Source organism: Lotus japonicus, chromosome 1, assembly GCF_012489685.1.
Source record: "Lotus japonicus ecotype B-129 chromosome 1, LjGifu_v1.2".
Classification (NCBI taxonomy): Eukaryota; Viridiplantae; Streptophyta; class Magnoliopsida; order Fabales; family Fabaceae; genus Lotus; species Lotus japonicus.
The window spans coordinates 110266272-110284949 of NC_080041.1; the positions used below are offsets into that span (position 1 = coordinate 110266272).

Genomic DNA, 18678 nt, shown 5'->3' on the forward strand with positions numbered 1-18678 from the left:
GTATCCAAAATATTATCAAACAGACTGAAGAGAGTACTACCATCGGTAATAGATGAAGGACAAGATGCGTTTTTGGAGGGTCGCAGACTATTAGAGAGTGTGATTCTTGCAAATGAAATTCTGCATGATGCACGCTGCAAGAAGAAGAAATTGCTCACCTTCAAAGTCGACTTCGAGAAAGCGTATGACTCGGTAAGATGGGATTTCTTATATTACATGCTAAAGAGGATGCATTTTAGCGACAAATGGATTGGATGGGTGCGGGGGTGTCTTGAATCGGCGAGTGTTTCTGTTCTTGTCAACGGTAGTCCGACAAATGAATTTGGAATGGAAAAGGGGTTACGTCAAGGTGACCCGATGACTCCTTTCTTATTCTTAGTGGTGGCATAAGGTTTAAATGCTCTGGTGAAACAAGCTGTCAATCTGCAATTGCTTAAGGGATATAGGGTTGGAGGTGATGATGGATTGGAGGTGGCATTCCTACAATTTGCCGATGACACCCTGTTCTTAGGAGAAGCATCAATAAGAAATGCTTTTGTGATTAAGAGCATATTACGATGCTTCAAACTTGCTTCGGGGTTGAAGGTGAATTTTAGGAAAAGCAGGGTCGCAGGTATCAACCTTCAAGAACGATAACTGAATAATATAGCTACCACCTTACATTGTAACTTGATGCAGGTACCATTCACTTACCTGGGGGTGAGTATTGGAGGTAATCCGCGGAGGAAGCATTTTTGGGAACCTGTAGTCTCAAGGCTGAAAAATAGACTCTCTAACTGGCGGCACAAGAATGTTTCATTTGGAGGAAGGTTGTGCCTTATAAACAGTACGCTGACTTCCATCCCTTTGTTTTATCTATCACTTTTTAAAATGCCATTTGGGATTCAGAAGGAGTGCAGGAGGATAGTTAGGAACTTTTTATGGGGCAGTCGTGATGGGGAAAGGAAATTGGCATAGGTTAAATGGGATACTATCTGTAAAGCAAAGGAGGACGGAGGGCTAGGGGTGAAGGATTGAGGGAGGTTTAATGGTGCTCTACTAGGAAAATGGAGATGGAAGTTACTATTTGATTCCCAAAGCCTATGGGCTAAGGTGATTAAAGCAAAGTATTCCATTCCTGTGAAAGGTTGTCATGCTTCTATTCCAAGAAGTGCATCTGTGTGGTGGAAAGACACCCTAAAGTCTTGTTTCAACACTAATAATTCTTGATGGTTTGATGAAGCTCTACAAAGGAATGTGGGGGAGGGGAATGCAATTGAATTTTGGCATGAGGCTTGGATTGGTGGAACATCTCTAAGGGAAAAATTTCACAACTTATATGAGGTGCCAGCACAGAGGAGTGAATGCATTAATAATATGGGGGAATGGTTGGATAACGTCTGGCACTGGAAATTAATATGGAATCGAGAGCTAAGGGACAGGGAGATAATAGAGCTTGCAGATTTAGACAAGGAGTTGGAGGGTGTGCTGTTAAGAAGAGGTCGGTTAGATAAGTGGGAATGGTAGCCAGGTATAGAAGGAATCTATTCTGTTAAATCTGCATATGAATTCCTGTATCAGAAGGAAGTGATTGCGGAAAATCCTCACCCTTGTTTTGCTCTAATTTGGAAGACCATGATGCCATCAAATGCTAAGGCACTTGTTTGGAGGGTTTGCTGGGACATAATTCAAACTAAACAGAATTTAAGGAAAAAATGTGTTTTGCATAGGGAAGAGGACATGGTTTGTCCTTTTTGTGGCTTGGAAGAAGAATCGACAAATCATCTTCTGTTTACTTGCTGCTTCTCGTCTGCAGTTTGGAATGAGTTTTACAGATGGCTAGGCGTGAGTGTGGTATTGCCAGGTGATGGCAAATCTCATTTCATACAGCAAGAATTCTGGGGCCATAACTAGAAACAGAGGAGGGTATGGCTAACAGCTTGGGGCGCAGTGGTTTAGGGACTATGGCACCTTTGCAATGATATTACATTCCGGAACGGGGTCGTGGAGGTAAGCAAAACCATGGAAGGTATCCGAGTGAAATCGTGGCAATGGCTATCGGCACAGATTAGAGACTTCAGTTGCTCCCTTTATGAATGGGTTAACAACCCGATTGTATGTGTTGAGCACATCTCTTAAAAGCCACAGTTGGGAGGGGATGCATGGAGGAAATAGATCTTGACATCTATGTGTGGTTTTGTGTCTTTGTGGGTGGGGTTTTTTCAAGTTTCTCTGTAATCCCCTTTGAAAATCATATTTGATTTTATACCTCAGATACTCTTTTTCCTAGCCAGGTTTTCCCTTGCTAGGTTTTAATGAGGCCCTTGTGTAAAGTCTGTTTTCAAAGGGGTTTGGGCGGGTAGAACTTTAGTTTAGGTTTTTAATTCTTCTTCTTTCTCTTCTTTGTATTGGGTTGAAGTACCCCTTGTGTTTCCATTCAATATATTTCTATTGCCTATTAAAAAAAAATGTATCAATAACTTCCTACTGTGGCATGTTTTGGTAAATAGACTGCACAAATATTGGTATTTCCTGATCGAAAAATTTCCTTCACAAACCATATCCCACCTCTAAACACCATTTCTCACTTACTCAATGTTCAGAAAACCGGACCGGTCATCAAACCGGTCAAGTCACTGGTTTAAGGTTTAAAGGTTCAACCGGGGTTCAACCAAGGTTCAACCGGTAATAATTAAATAATAATTTTTTAATAATTGTGTGTATTATACTAAAAAAAATGAATATTTTGTCACTATATATAATTTCTTACGTACTCTAAAAAATTCAAATCAAGAACCACATGATGTAGCGTCAGACTAGACTAGGATAGCTAATGTCCTTGGAAATGTAAGCTAGGTACTACCTTGGTAGTTGGTATGTGTCTTGGTGAAGAAAATTCACTTTCCCCTTTCTGTAAGATAAAGTTAAAATAAAGAATATCACATAGGGACACTCAAACAGCAAGAACTCATCACACCATCTTCTTCTTCTTTTAATTTTTTATCTACCAGCAGCGGCAGCCAATTATATTATCAGTCCCACAACCACAAAACTTCATTGAAGTCTAAGAACTAGAAAATGTTTTGATCAAACCAACTTGTTTCTTAAATGGGTCACTCCTATTTACCACTAAGGCTCCTCAAACACCACAACGTTCTTCCTCTTAGCTCTCAGTGTTTCTTTTCTTTAGTTTTACTCTCTGCAACTTCCTTATTGCGTCTGGCCGGCGGTCTTGCACCTCTACGTCGGCGACCAACGGAAGTGACACCGCGCCGTGCTGCTCACGCCTCACGCTTGCTCTCTTCCACTGTTCGAACCGCCTGCAGCCGCCGCAGAGACCACCACCGTCGTCGGAAACTGTCGTCGCAGGGAGGGAGCTTGTAGTCGCTCAAGGAGAATTGGATATTGGAGAAGGGTTTCACGTTGCGGTGTTTCTGCCTTTCTATTTTCTATTTCTTGTTTTTTTTTCAAAACTCATAATCTAAACGACGGCGTTTTGGCTTGCTTTAACTAAACCGGAAAAAACCGGCCAAGCCGCGGTTTTTACCGGTTCGTCCGGTTCAAGTTCGGTTTTCCCGGTTTGATTACGGTTCTCTCTACAGCCGGTTTTAGAGGTGTTTCGGACCGGTGCTGTGCCCGGTTCCCGGTCGAACCGGTCCGACCGGCCGGTCCGGTCCGGTTTTCAGAACACTCTCACTCACCTTATATTCTTTTCGGCCAGAGATTGTAAACAATCCAGAAAACCTTGGACATAACCCATCCTCTGCAGCTTATTCATCCATCCAAAATCGTGCCGTGCCTCCATTCCCCAACTTAACCAACAAGTTTTCTGAAACCAGTCAATATCATTTCACAAATCATATAAACAAAAGTGAGAGAAATGTGAAATATAGTGATATGATATAAAAATAGCGAGATATAAAAAAAAAGTAAGTAAAAATAAGATATCAGACAAAATATGATGCAGAAATATCAAATCACTCACGTTTCTCCATAATCCACCCACTTCATTTTTCCCTGCATATCTTTTCCTATCAAATCACATCATTACTTGCCACTTATATTTTTGTTGCCTAATTCATTTGACACATGAAATTTTTGAGACAAATATGTTTTTTTCCTCTCATTATTCTTCAATAAGCATTTGTTGGGCTGAAAAGGGTCACTAGTACAATACTTATACCCACAAACACAATCTCTAGATTCACCCTATCATTTACCAAAATACTGAAGTAACGCTGACAGAAAAACCCACAAATCTCTCTGTGTGTATTGATTTCAGCGTTATTCTAAGTCGGCAATTTCGATTCTGCAATTCTGTCACTCATCGGTTACAATCATGGGGAGTACCAGCAACTGGAGAAGAACGCTTGGCAACGTTAGATCCTTCGCCAGCAATTCGATGGGAGGTTTGAGAGGCGGAAGCAACCTTGCTTCATGGGTCGTCGCCGGAACCCTAGCCTACTTCCTCTGGATCAAACCCTCACAAGATCTCAAGCGTGAACAACAGGTTCCTAATTCTCTGTGTTTCCCTTATTCTAATTCGCTACTACAATCGCTGATTTGATTTCATTCTCTGAATTCATGTGAATCACAGGCAAAAGCTGCTCTTGCTGCCTCAACCCCTGATCCTTATCGATACGTTGAGACTCGGAAACCAATTCCAGATCCTCAGGTTCGTCTTCATTCCTATACCATTTTTTGATTCATCATCTCATATCAATTTGCATTCTACTTTGAACTGTGGCGTGTTGCTTATTGTTAGTTTTTCAATTTGAATTGTAGGTCACTGGTTTGAGATATGGAAAGAAGAACAAGGACAAATCAGATGAACCAGAGGGTTAGCTTGTAAGTTTTACTTGACTTACTTCTGGTCTAGGTACTCCTATATTTCATTGCAAAGACTTGATGAATGAATATTATGCCTAATCAAAGATTGGGGCAAATTTTGTTATTTTTTTTGTTTTGTATGCCAACAATATACTATGAATATGATGCATAGATATGATACAGCTATACATCTTTGTTACATACATAGATATATGCATGGAGATTTTCATAAGACATAATAGAGGTATATGATTGAGATTCCATACTTTCATGTTAAGAACATAACTTAGTTACATTAATGACCTCATAAAACTAGCGCGGGATGGCGACGTGTTTGGGTTTTGAAGAACAAATCTGACCAAAAGGAATTACACGCATGCAGCAAAATAACTGTGTTAGAAGAAATATATGTAGCCAACTTTTGAAAAACACCGACACGTGACAACTGACAAGTTGATATTTAAAAAAAAAAACTCGCGTGTTGAGATGGACTTCTGCGGTGTTTGGTTCTGCGTTCGGAGCCTCCAAAATCGTGTATGATGTTGAAAAGCTACTTGCTTTAGTTCATGTGATACACAATTCTCACTCAGATGTGATTTTAAAGTAAATTTCCAAACATGCACTCAGGTGGACAACAAAATAGCGTGTTGAATTGGACTTAGGCAGAAAACTAAAGATGTTGCATTGGAATATTGATACTTTCGTAAATAATAGAAATTGAGGAGTCTATGAGTCTATTACCAGAGCCATATGTTTAGTGGAAAGAGTCCATACATACTGAAAACTTAGGTGTTCATATAAAGCATCCTAGCCGTATAAAATTAGACAATTTTGTTTTTAAAAATGATCTCCAATGCTTCACATATACATATCAGTGAAGTGTCCAAGAATATCACAATCAGATACACAATGGATGTGTGAAGGGAGTGCAATTATTGGTGCTTCATAACCAATACATTGTCTTCTTGCTTTTGGGTTTGTGATTATTCAATTATTTGGATTATGCTCTGGTTTTGGGCACGTGAGTTATGTTGATTCTTGTGTATTTATGATATTCTTGGCAGGGGTCATAATTGAAATAATTAACAGTGAGGCATATATCGTGTTTGGGTATGGGGTCAGTTTCAACTTTCAACTTGGCACTACTCTCCATTAACAGTGAGGGATATACTAAATGTTACAATTTGTGATATAGCTGTTCCTGACTGGATATATATGAGGATATAGTTAATAAGGGACTCTGTTTCACATAGCAGAAGCGCACTACCTATCAAGCCATTACCTTGCCATCCCTTCACATGTTATATTGTTATTTCTTTAGTTTTCAGAATGGATGTCTGTAACATTCCATGTAACATTCCATCCTTCAGGAGGCATGCTATTATAATAAATAGGTCTTTCTGCCTCTACTCATGAAGCAATGTTAGGGATAACACTGTTTCATTATATTCCAAAGAGCTGTAGACTAAGGCCCTGTTTGGAAGAACATATTTGAGCTTATCTTATGGTATAAGGGCTTATGCAGTTATTTATGAGATATTATGTAAATAGCTTATGACCTACCTATAAGCTGCTCTAGCTTATTTTCTTAAGTTGTTTAGATTAGCATATGAATGATAGTTTATGCTTATGCAGTTTTCTTTTCTTTTCATATTTTGACTTTCCAAAAAGAATGCATTAACCATGGGGAACTAGGCTTGCATTGCACAGAACCTCTGCCACTCTGGGTTAATTTTGTGAAAGAAGAAGCAAACAAAAGTTCATGACATAAAAAGAAAATAAAAATCCATAAAATATGTTACACCAACCATAAAATATGTTAAAGAACACAAATGCAACTGTAAACACTTACTAATTGTTTTGCTAGCAATATATAGAGTATGATTCCCTGATAAAGAAACTCAGAAAGCATTGAAGTTGTTACCTTGGTAGCGAAGGAGAGCATATGACACCCAAAATCAGAATGCATTATCGATTATAAGTATAAAAGGAAAATCAACAAAGTAAATAAATCAAAGGGAAATTAAAAGCATGAAATAACTTCGGTTGGGATCCCTAAAATAGTCAACAAAATTGATGAAGAAGAGCACGAAAAACACAGAAAGAAGGCTAATCGAATGGGGAAAAGTGTTACCTTTGCAACAGGGGAGTGAGCTCTCCTCCATGTGCCGGAGTCAGAGAAAAAACTTGAATTGAATCTGAGGAAAACAAATTCTTGAACGATTAAAGGCAAAGAAGAAAGGAGTGTGGAAAGACTAGGCAAAAGAAATTAAGGAGAATGTACTCAACTAATGGAAAAGCGTCACGTTCCCCTATCATCATCTGTCGCAGGGATGGTGCTCATCCACTACCTCATCCTTGGCCGCACCACCAACCATCATCCAATGTCTGCCCCCCTTCTCTCAGTTGTTTACTTCACTGAGGGAGAAAGTTGTTATCGATTACAAATAACACAAGAAAGACAAATTAACAAAGTAAATAAATCAAACAAAAATTAAAAGCATGGAAATGCGATCCTATTGTAATGCATCAGGCGAGGATTATGGGTTGCTAAACCCTAGTGAAAGAAGAAACAATGGAAGAGTTGCAGCCCCACTTGTGTGGTGTACCTCGTAGCAACATCAACGATGAGGTGGAGGTCCTGCGGGCCCTAACGACGTGCGAGGTTGGGGGAGGAGGTGGTTGAGTCGAGGATGCATGGCATACATGTGCCTTCGTCGATGGTGAACCTGAGAAACTTGTTGAGCTCGTGATCATGAAGGGTTGCTACGCCTATAGTTTCTATGCAGAGGAGAGAGGGATGCCTCCGCGATAGAAAGTGAGGGGTGAGGATGAAGAAGAAGAAAAATATGTTTTTTATTTTATTTTGCGACAAGGGTTTGGATTGAGGGAGTGGAGATCGAAGTTGAAGGCGAGAAGTTCTGAAGCTCCGCAAAAAGAAAAAAGAAATCAGTCGAACACTATTTTGTCCCTTATTCATTATTTACAAATTTACAACATTTCATTATTTACAAATTTACAACATTATTCATGTAAAAATTATCCCACTTGTGTTGTGATTTATTGATTTACTAAAATACCCATCCTTTTGGAGGTAAGAGAGAGGCGACTTTAAGAATATTAAAATTCTTAATATGTATTAGACTATTCAATTATTTATAGTGTGATTAGTAATTTATACTGTAATCTGCTGATTGGCTTGCTAGGGCAGTGAAATTATTACATCTGTGCGTTCGAGTGCTAGAAGTCCCTCATGTTGAATTGGTAACTCTCTTGTTGAGAGATTCCCTACTTGTTCCTTAGGTTTTTTGCTCCTTGTTTTACTTTCCGAAGTATGAAAGAAACAAAAAACTACTATTGTGAATTTAATAATTTTTTAGGTATTGGTAATAATTATTCTTGTCTTGAATAAATTTAATTTAAATGTTTTAGTTATATATAAATAGTTTTATTTTAAAGAAAAATGGCTACAGATTAGGTAATTCTTTTATCTGATTTTAATTTCAGTAATTACAAATTTTAGTTTCCAATGTTTTAAAATCATAATTATCAATTATAATTATCATTTTATAATTTTTGATACTTAATATTATTATATATATACGGGATTATTTTAAAAAATTCCAATAATTTTAAAATTCATTATTAATAACAAACGTTGAAAAGTAATTAATAATATCAAACAACATTAAATCAATTTAAATTTTTGACTTTAATAATAATAAATTTATGATTTTTTTTTTAAGAATATACATTATATTTTTTTAAGTTATCATTTTTTTTATTGACAAGTTATAGTTTTTTTGAAGGGCGACAAGTTATAGTTAATGATGAATATTTTTGTAAATTAATTTTAATATGTATAATTTAATTTCATAAAATATAATTAATGGATTTTAAATCTTAACTGAACACATTATCTATTCTTTTTTTTATTACAAAAATTTAGAGTGGGGATAATGCTTCAGTCCAAGATAAGATAGATAAACCATCATATTTTCTTTTATTAGTCCTTACATATGATTCTTCATGAAATTAGTACTAAAGTAAAACATTGTCATTAACTAATTTTTCACAATATACATTTTTTTTATATATAAGAATTTTGTAAATTTAATAACTAATACAATTAATAGTGTAAGACATCATTGATTTATATAAGACCTCAAAAATTCTTAATTAATATTATCATTAATGTAAACTTAATTAGCATTAATGATAATATTAATTACTAGTAAGAATTATCATTAATGCTAAACTTAATTAGCATTAATGTTAATATTAATTAAGAATTGTTGATGTCTTATATAAATCAATGAGGTCTTATACTATTAATTGTATAAGTTATATACTATTAATTGCATTAGTTATTACTTCTTTAAATAATAACTGAATCATTTTTTATGAAATATCATATTAACGAACAATGTGTAGCACAACTGATAGATAGTTCAACTTCTTAAACATCTAGTCCCGGGCATGATCCCTTAGCGGTGCTTATGGAAAAACATTTGTTGTGAAAGACCTATCCATTTGATGTTAACTTGAAAAGAGAAATTCATGAGAAATTAAGCACATAATAAGGTTCATATTGTAAATTTAATAAATTTTGTTACTAATTTATTGTAAGTAACTACTTTTCTTAATCCTTGAGAATTATGTAAGTGATTTATGTATAGAAATGATGTGCCTTTTAGTTTTTAACAAGTGTTTGTGTGATTGTTGTAAATGATAAGTTATTTGGAAGTAGTATTAATTTATGTTATTAATGCAAACTGTACATGAATCAATAATTTAGTGTTTTTTTTTTTTTGGAAAGTTAATTTAGCGTTGTTTGAACTTTAAAGAGTTGAATTGCAATGGAATAAATAAAAGTAGTAACGCGCGGGTGGTTTGAGAGAAGACTTTTTGTGTTTTGTCATGGCCATTTATTTGCTTCTTTATTTTCTTTCCACCATTTCTTCCTCAAAACCCTCCTTCATGCAATTTCATTCCTCAAATTCATCTCCCCTAACACATTGATATTAATGATATGCATTTACTGCTCCTGACCTATTCATCAACTATGTTTTTACATGTTTTAAAAATATTCTTTATGTTAAACTGAATTTGTAGTAAGTTATTTTAATTTGTAACCAGATTTTTCTTGATGGAGTAATCATCTTTTGTTTTGACAATTTGGAGTCATATATACATGGCCAAGTTGACATTTCTTTCGTCAAACTACTAATAGTAAGTACTATACAATCAATTTGGAGTAATATTTTGTTTTTCTTTTTTCGAAATTAATTATGGCAGGTAAGAGCTCTTCTCCAGAATTGATTTTGTAAAAGGATTTTTTTTTCTTAGCTAGCAAACAATAAGAAGCAGTTGTATACATATATGGGGACATAACATCAATGCTGGATTGGTGCCATAATTGTGGTTTTAACAAATGGAAACAATAATTAATATTTTCTGCTGGTCTTCCTGCTTTTTGGTTTGTAACAGCTACATATATTAATTAACCTAAATATTTATTTTATGCCCAGACATAAATTGTATTTAGTGTGTACCTTGAATCTATCTTAATTATGGAAACTGTTCATCAAAAAAAAAAAAGTGAAACTGAAACTCAGGTTCATCCACCCATTTCTCTATATAAATCAATGATGGCAAGAGAGAATTGATGAATGAGAGATGGCTGGTCACAACAACAATGAGAGACGCCAATCAGGGTGGTTCGGTGCTCCAAACCTCTTCATGACACCGGCACCGAATTTCCGCCTCCAACCACCACCCAACACCCACCATCATGACGATGGAGTCGGAAGTGGAAGTGGAGGTGGAGCAGTCTCCGGCGGACGCCGCCCTCGTGGTCGCCCTCCGGGGTCTAGGAACAAGCCGAAGTCACCGGTCATGGTCATGAGGGAAAACCCCCATGCGCTCCACGCGCATGTGCTGGAGGTTTCTTCGGGAGCCGACATCATGCAAACCCTCGTCGACTACACCCGTCGTCGTGCGTTGGGTGTTTGCATCCAAAGTGGCAGTGGGATGGTGTCGCATGTGACTCTCCACCAGCCTGGGGCTCCTCCGGGGACTGTGGTTACCCTACGTGGGCGGTTCCAAATCCTGTCCATATCAGGGACGGTGCTTCCACGCCCCCCAACAGTCGTGCTTCCGCGACCCCCAGTGCCTATGGATGCGATTGCAGAAGGGCTGTCAGTGTACCTATCTGGGGGACAGGGTTCGATAATTGGGGGAATTGTGGTGGCGCCTCTAATTACATGGGGTCCAGTGTTTTTAATGGCGGGTACGTTCTCCAACGCTGTGTTTGAAAGGTTGCCCTTGCCCTCAGAGGATCGACAACGACAACCACCCTCATCAACATCACATTCTTCTAGTGTCACATCAACGGGTCACATGGCAGAAGGTGGTGGCGGTGCTCCTTTTGTCAAAAGCAGGAACACTCCGATTTCCTCCTCCTCCTCCTCCGCAACCGTGCCTGGCAACAATCTATTTGGATGAGGTCCAAGCAATGCAACTGCGCGCAGCTGAAGCACCCGGGTCTCATCGCTTCTAGGTCTATCTATTAGCTGGTAGAAATTTCTGTTTATGAATAAATGATAATATTGAGGAGGGGATATAGTTGTATACAATTAATATACATTGTTATTTTGGAGTGGAGTAGTACATGCTTCATTTTGAAACTAACATGTGAATTATGTGTATGCAGAATTTGACCTCCTCCATTATTAAATATCTTATGTGTTTCCTAGCTCTCTTTTCAATTCAATTCCTGCTCCTGTATAATTATTACTTTTTTCAAAAATTAAAGTAAAAGATTTATCAAATAATTGAGTTGAGATACAAGTCATCTCAAAGAACAAATCACAAAGCCACAACGTTATGAAAAAAAGAAGATTTTTTCATCAGCTTATGTAAAAATAAATATATTTATTGGAACTGGAATGTTGAATGCCTCATATTAGAAGCAAATAATGGTCTGGAGTTTGATTAATCAACTTTGATATGTTCACATACTTTTTTTTCTCTTTCATCATCTCTTTATTTTTATTTACTTTTATTTTTATCACATCACTAATCATAACTCATACTCCCTCCATTTTTTAATATTTGTCACTTTAAGGAATAATATTTAATGCTCTTGTTTTATTTAAAATTATCTAATGGTACAATTGTCACTTTAAGGAATAATATACCATTTACTTCTCTATATAATTTTAGTTTTTCAATATTCCTATCACCATTAAATTAATGGCACAATTGGTAAAACATCATTAATGTTCTCCTAAAATTTTAAAAGGAACAAATAAAAAGGTAGAAAAATTAAAATAATGATAGATATTCATATATAGGAGCAAAGAGTGTATTTTCTATGTGTGAGTGAGTGAACATGGAGCGCGAACATTACATTAATCTTAATTAGACCTGTCAACAGTCATAGTTCCCTCACTGTTTGGTTCATTGTAGAGTCCGATATAATACGCCCAATCAATGCATATATATCATTGAATACACTCAAATTTTACTCTTATCTATTCCTTTATACTTTCTCGTTTCTAATTTTAAGTTAACATTGAGACCTATGTGATGTCACTAAATATAAGCTAACTATGCAAAAGTAAATATATTTTTTCCATATTTGTCATTGCATTTATTGGTTTTTCAATTCCAAAATTTTGAAATTGAAACTCACTTTCATTCTCTTTCTTCCTAATACTACCCACTTAAATAGGGGTAAATATGAAAGATTATACTCCCTTCGTTCCAGAAAGTTTGTAGTTTAAGGTTGTGGCACAAAGACTAAGAAATAAATTATTGATAGTATAATTTGACTAGATTGCCCTTATTTAATTTTACTAGTATGATGTGCAACTATTAAATTATACTTAGATAGAGAAGAATGTAATTAATAGAGAAGAGTTGTGGTTGGTTAATATGAAAGGTGATAAGTGAGAGAAAATGTATTAAATGATGGTTTATGTGGAAAAAAATGAGGCAAAATGCATTGACATCCTAAAACAACAAACTATTTGGGATATTGAAATCCTACCCAAAAGTACAAACTTTCTGGAACGGAGGGAGTACAATTTTTTAAAAAACCAATGCATCAATTAAGACTTTCTTAATAAGCGTGATTTTTACTCCGTCCGTTCCAAAACTATTGTAGTTTTAACTTTTTTGTTTTGTTCCAAAACCATTGTTGTTTTACATATCCAAAGCACTTGATGTCATTCTCTTTCATTCATGCCCTCATTTAATTTTGTATCTCCCAAGTATCATCTCTTATTTCCACCAATCACAATTCTCACAAATTAGTTGACCAATGATTTCATTCTCTCTCTTTCATATAACTCATACTCCCTCCTTCCCCTATTATAAGTCACTTTTTATGAGTTTTTTTATCCCGAAATATAAGTCACTTTACAATATCTATGCAACATTAATTCTTTTTCTCCATGTTTACCCTTGTAGCATTTAAAGATTTTTCCTACTTTCCAATATTTTTCTTTATTTTCAAGGCCACTTTCATTTATATCTACTCAAAAAACTTTCAAAACTTAGTTTTTATTGGTGAAAGGAGGTTTTCAAGATAGTGGAACATTAATATGGAGAGAGAGGTAGATGAGATTAATTGAATTGATATACATTTAAATGAGGTTAATTTAGGAAAAAAGATACAAATCTATTGCAACTAACTAATTCTAATCACTTTTCTTAATCCTAGAAAATTAGGTAAAAGTGACTTATAATAGGGGACGGAGAGAGTATTAAATAAGGGTGTTTCAGTCAAATTATAATATCAATTAATGAACTCTTAAACTTTGTGCATAAACCTTGAACTACAATAGTTTTGGAACGGAGGGAGTACAATTTTAGCTCATAATTAGGGACGGAGGGATTATTTATTTGCGTAAACCGTACACAACTACAAATCATTCTCTTATTATAATAATCAAACAATCAACCCTTTTTGCAGGAGAGTTATTACTCTCTTCGTTCCACAAAGATTGTTGTTTAAGGTTGTGGCACAAATAATAATGACAATTAAGATGACAATTATTGACAGTAAAATGTTATTAAAGTACCCTTATTTAATTTTACTAGTATCATGTACGACTATTAATTATACCTAGTTACATAAGAATGTAGTTAATAGAGAAAATTGTGGTTGATTAATATGAAATGTGATAAGTGAGAGAAAATGTATTAATGAGGGTATAGGTGGAAAAATTAGCAAAAATACATTAGTTTTCTAAAACAACAAATGTAAGACCCAAATTCCTGACTTGGATTAAATAACCATTTTTCCAACTCACGCATATGATCAGTGTAAACGTGAAAGGACCCTGCACAAGAGAATGTTGTTTTGGATAACTTAATGAAGAAGGAAGTTCATGAAATGTTTGAGGATAGTACTTTAGTCAGTACGAGAGTTAGCACAAGCCATTTGCACACCCGCCTTATGGCGAGAGTACTGTTTAAGCGAAATTCAAATTTTTTAGGAAAATAAGAACCTCTCTTTATTTTTCCCATGACCAGTGTTTCGATACGGAACCCTAGACTGTACGCACGATAGGTTTTGCTTCCCAGAAGTTCGACGAAGCTAAATTCTTTCTTCTCAAGGACTTTAATTTAAGCTATGGATGAATACTTTTTCTATTCGGAGCTTCTAACGAAGTTTCCATTTGTGTAGTCTTATTTCTTTCAACGATTGCGATATTTCTTTAGAAGGAAGTTTCTTCATCCGACGCCAACCGCAAAAAATAGTTTTCCGGCGTATTTTGATCCATACAACGTTTATATCGTTTTCTTCAATTCAAAGAACCTCATTTTGAGTTTTGGAATTCTGTCGCCAAATATTCAATTCTTATCAGTAGATGAAAGTACCAGGATGACCGGATTTGAGAAACCTCATATTTTACTTTTTTCGACCTCCGCTATAAAAGGCGGGAAATGAGAAAATATCTCATTTCCCACCCATTAGAGAGAGAGAGAGAGAGAGAGAGACGCAGATTAGAGAGAGAGGGAGGAGAGTTCTTCGCGAGTTCTTGCCCGATTGACCTTGCTCCATCCGTCCAATGGGAGTTGTCAACAATATTAGGCATTCAGAGAGCGGCTAACCTTGGTAAATATCTTGGCATTCCTTTATTGAAAGGTAGAGTGACCAGGGATCTCTTCCTCCCTATCGTGGAGAAAGTTAATACTCGGCTAGCCTCGTGGAAAACTCGCATGTTGAATAGGGTTGGGAAGCTTTGTCTTTCTAAGTCGGTTTTAACATCCATACCTGTGTATACTATGCAATCCTTGTGGCTTCCTCAAGCGGTTTGTGATTTTGTGGATAAGAAGATTCGTTGCTCTCTTTGGGCGAAGGGAACAGGAAATAGAGGATGGAGCCTAGTACCTTGGCATGTCGTGCTTCAACCTAAGGAGCATGGAGGTTTAGGCCATCGGTGTGCTAGGCGAAACAACGTAGCTATGTTGGGTAAGTTGGTTGATAACATGTTGCATGATTCCAATAAACCATGGGTTCAGGAAATCTCACAGAAATATCTGAAATCAAAGTTGGTGCTTCAGGGGAAATACAAACGAGGAGATTCCTATATTTGGGAGAGTATAGTTCGAGCCATGGACTATGTGGGTAGTGGATTTAAACCGCAGCTAAGGAATGGATCCTCGTCGGTTTGGTATACAGACTGGCTTGGCATGGGAAAGCTTTGCGAGCGCGTTCCCTTTGTCCATATATCAGATACACAACTAAATGTTGCAGACCTTTGGATCAGAGGGACGTGGAATCTTGATGTGTTGTACACTGTTTTGCCGCCAGAGATTATTACAGAGATTAGACAGATTCGAGTGCCTCAAGCAAGTATACAACCCGACTCCTTAAAGTGGATTCATAATGCAGAGGGCCATTACACTCCGAGCTCGGCGTACTACAACATAGCTGACCCGATGGTGGAGAATTTTGGACTATCGAGACATATATGGAAGGTGAAGGTGCCTGAGAAGATTCGCTTTTTCCTCTGGCTCATTGCACATGGGGCCCTTCCTACCAACGCTAAGAGGTTTCAATCTTATCTCACGGCCCATGGAGCGTGCTCTCGGTGTGATGCGGATGTGGAGGACATCGATCATCTCTTTCGTGGGTGTTCTGATTCTCGATGCTTGTGGAATCAATTCAAAGCGGTGTTACCTTCCCTTGTCGTGCACGTCGACTTTGCTACGTGGTTTGCTGGTTTACTGACCCATCACTCTGCTACCCTGGCCATTGCGGTTTTGTGGTGGGCTTGGCGTTGGAGGAATCACAGTATTTTTGAGATACATGCTTTAACTTTGAACCAAGTTCTGCGTTGCGTTCTCCGCGATGAAGCACTTTGGCCTGCGAATTTGTATAGTTCGACCCTGCAATTGGATCAGCTTGAGAACACGGGGGTTGTAGGCAACCTTTCGAGCATGTTTGTTGTTGTTGATGGTAGTTGGAATCCTCAGCTTGGCATGAGTGGGTGCGCGGCAATTGTGAGAACTACACAGGGTGAATGGGTTTCTGCAATATCCTTGAGTTACAATCATGGTTCTGCATTGCTAGCTGAGTTATTGGTAGTGGAAGTTGGAATTCAACATGTTATTGACATGGGCTACAAGTCTTCCTCTTGTTTTTCACATTGCTCGAGGGTGATTCATGCTTTGCAACCCGAGAGTGATGTCTCCAGCCACTGGGATAGAGAGGATATTTGTCGGGGTCGTGATATTTTGGCCAGGATGCAGAATTTTACTCTGGTGCAAATTGATAGAGATAAGAATAACACAACGGATAACTTAGCATGGGAAGCTTGCCGTCTTGAGTCTCTACTTCAAGGCAACCACCCTCCTTCGTTTATGCTTTCATGTACTTAGATTCTGTTAGTAAGTTTTGTTTTTCTGTTCCTTTTCCTCTTGTAACAAAAAAAATAGTATTTCTTAAAATAATACACACAAATCAGAGTTCATATTGTGAATATCATATTCTTAAATGTAAGAATATCATACTGTATCATTTATAAATTTTAAACTGATTTCTACTTATAAAATATTTATTAAAAATACGATCTAAGTCACTAATTTTAATACTTAATATTTTTTTCATAAATAAAAATTGTTTTATTTTACTGTTGTTGACTTTTTCCTCAAATTGTCATTAATAATTATATGTCAACTGATTTAATATTTTAATTATAAATATAAGAAATTTACCATTAATAAATAATATAAATGGTTTTTAATAGCATTAATAATGGTCACATGATCACTTAAAAATATCATGTAACTTTTTTTAAAATGTCACATGATTTCATGTTTTAATCTTCATTATTCGTGATTAGATCTAACAGTCCTTATTTATTCTCACATCTCTTATAAGAACTTTTTTCTCATATGATACATCCACACACAATCATGATATTTTTTTAATACTTTAATACTATCTCATCAGTTCTTTTTTATAACAAAAAAAAGAAAGGTGTACACTCATTAGCCATATGAACACTAGGGTATCGTCGGTAACACTTTTATTGGTAATAGTTAGCCACAAATTTTTAAAAGTCAACGGTAATACCAACAATATTGCCAAATACCAATGGGCATATGATAAAGTTATCGATGATCTTGGCCAATTTGGTTATCTTTTTTTTTGTTACATTTTTTGGTTACAGCCAATTTGGTTATTTGAGGATTATGATGTGAGGCATTGAGTTTTGAAAACAAAAATGACACCAAATCAGTCACGTAAAGTCGTAAAGAGTGAAGTATCATTATATTAGTCCCCGAATAATAGCTCAAGTGGTAAGAGTTAGGAACATAAGGGTTGAGTGAGATGAATGGTGAATGATCCAGGGTTCGAACTATGATAGGACTAATTTACTAACATTACTAACAACTAACATTTTCCAATAAAAAAAAATTAGTCTCCTAAAAGAAAATTCATATTTAGATTCCGTCCACAAGAAATACACATCTGTAATCAAATTGTTCATATATAATGGTAACAATTTTTTTTGTTTGATTGACTCGTGTGATAGTATTTATAAAAAAAGTAATACAATTATCCTTGACATTCTCAAGGAATAATTTAGTAATAATAAAAAATATATATATTTGGAAGACATATATCTCAAAACACATGATACATGCTAATGAGAGTTTTCATTTATATAAATTAGTCTATATGTATGTTCGTTTCCTCCGCTAGGGTTTGCCTATCATGGTGAATGTGTATAATGTTTTGTTTTTGCGGTTATGTGTTATTGATGTCGTGTTTTATATCATTTGTGCGTCATTTGACTTTAACGTTTGTGTGTCGTTTGACTTTAACGCGTATCCATGGATGAGAGTAGCGGGGTTAGGAAGTACTTAAACATGGAGAATGGAGGGGTTCCAAGGGAAAATCTAATATGCACAAAAAAATCATTGTGTGTAAGGGGTATCTGACCTGCTGTGGCAGGTTTAACGGTTTTTTATTTTATTTTCTTATTTTTTAAAAGTTTTTATTTTATTCAGAAAAAACTCAAATAATTTCCTAACTGAAAAAAAAACATCTCTTCTGCAACCCACCCCACCGCCACTGCCACTGCCACTGCAAACCCCAATCACCCACCCTCCTCCTTCTCCTCCCTCTCCACCGATTAGCACACTTCCTCTTCCACCAAACTCTGAATCCTCCGATGAAGATGGCAGCAGATTGAAAGGGGGAAACAGAGAAATCCAACAACCCAGATCTCAAGTGAAATAGATCTCCGCTTGTTCTTCGAAGAAGAATCTTCTTCTGCATGTGAGGGAGGTTCCGATGCGGCAGGGCTCCGCTTCGTTCCAATCGAAGGAGGTTAACGG

General features: G+C 36.4%; 2 protein-coding genes across 5 annotated transcripts; both read left to right on the forward strand.

Annotated features, from left to right (window-relative positions):
- The first annotated feature begins 4123 nt into the window (after positions 1 to 4123).
- Positions 4124 to 10246, forward strand: LOC130729183 (uncharacterized). 4 transcript variants are annotated; one of them, XM_057580838.1, is made up of 4 exons: positions 4127 to 4489; positions 4577 to 4654; positions 4765 to 4827; positions 10108 to 10246. In XM_057580838.1, exons 1-3 carry the CDS (start codon positions 4319 to 4321, stop codon positions 4822 to 4824), a joined length of 309 nt encoding a protein of 102 aa, XP_057436821.1. In that variant the 5' UTR covers positions 4127 to 4318; the 3' UTR covers positions 4825 to 4827; positions 10108 to 10246. The 4 variants fall into 4 exon arrangements, with proteins under 4 accessions (XP_057436822.1, XP_057436821.1, XP_057436820.1 ...); XM_057580837.1 differs by lacking the exon at positions 10108 to 10246 and adding an exon at positions 5874 to 6337 and having other exon boundaries at positions 4765 to 4858; XM_057580835.1 differs by lacking the exon at positions 10108 to 10246 and adding an exon at positions 5874 to 6337 and having other exon boundaries at positions 4129 to 4489.
- Positions 10247 to 10468: 222 nt separating this feature from the next.
- On the forward strand, positions 10469 to 11816 carry LOC130729182 (AT-hook motif nuclear-localized protein 26-like). The gene has a single exon (XM_057580834.1). The coding sequence runs from the start codon at positions 10489 to 10491 to the stop codon at positions 11314 to 11316; it is 828 nt and encodes a 275-aa protein (XP_057436817.1). The 5' UTR covers positions 10469 to 10488; the 3' UTR covers positions 11317 to 11816.
- Positions 11817 to 18678: the final 6862 nt, after the last annotated feature.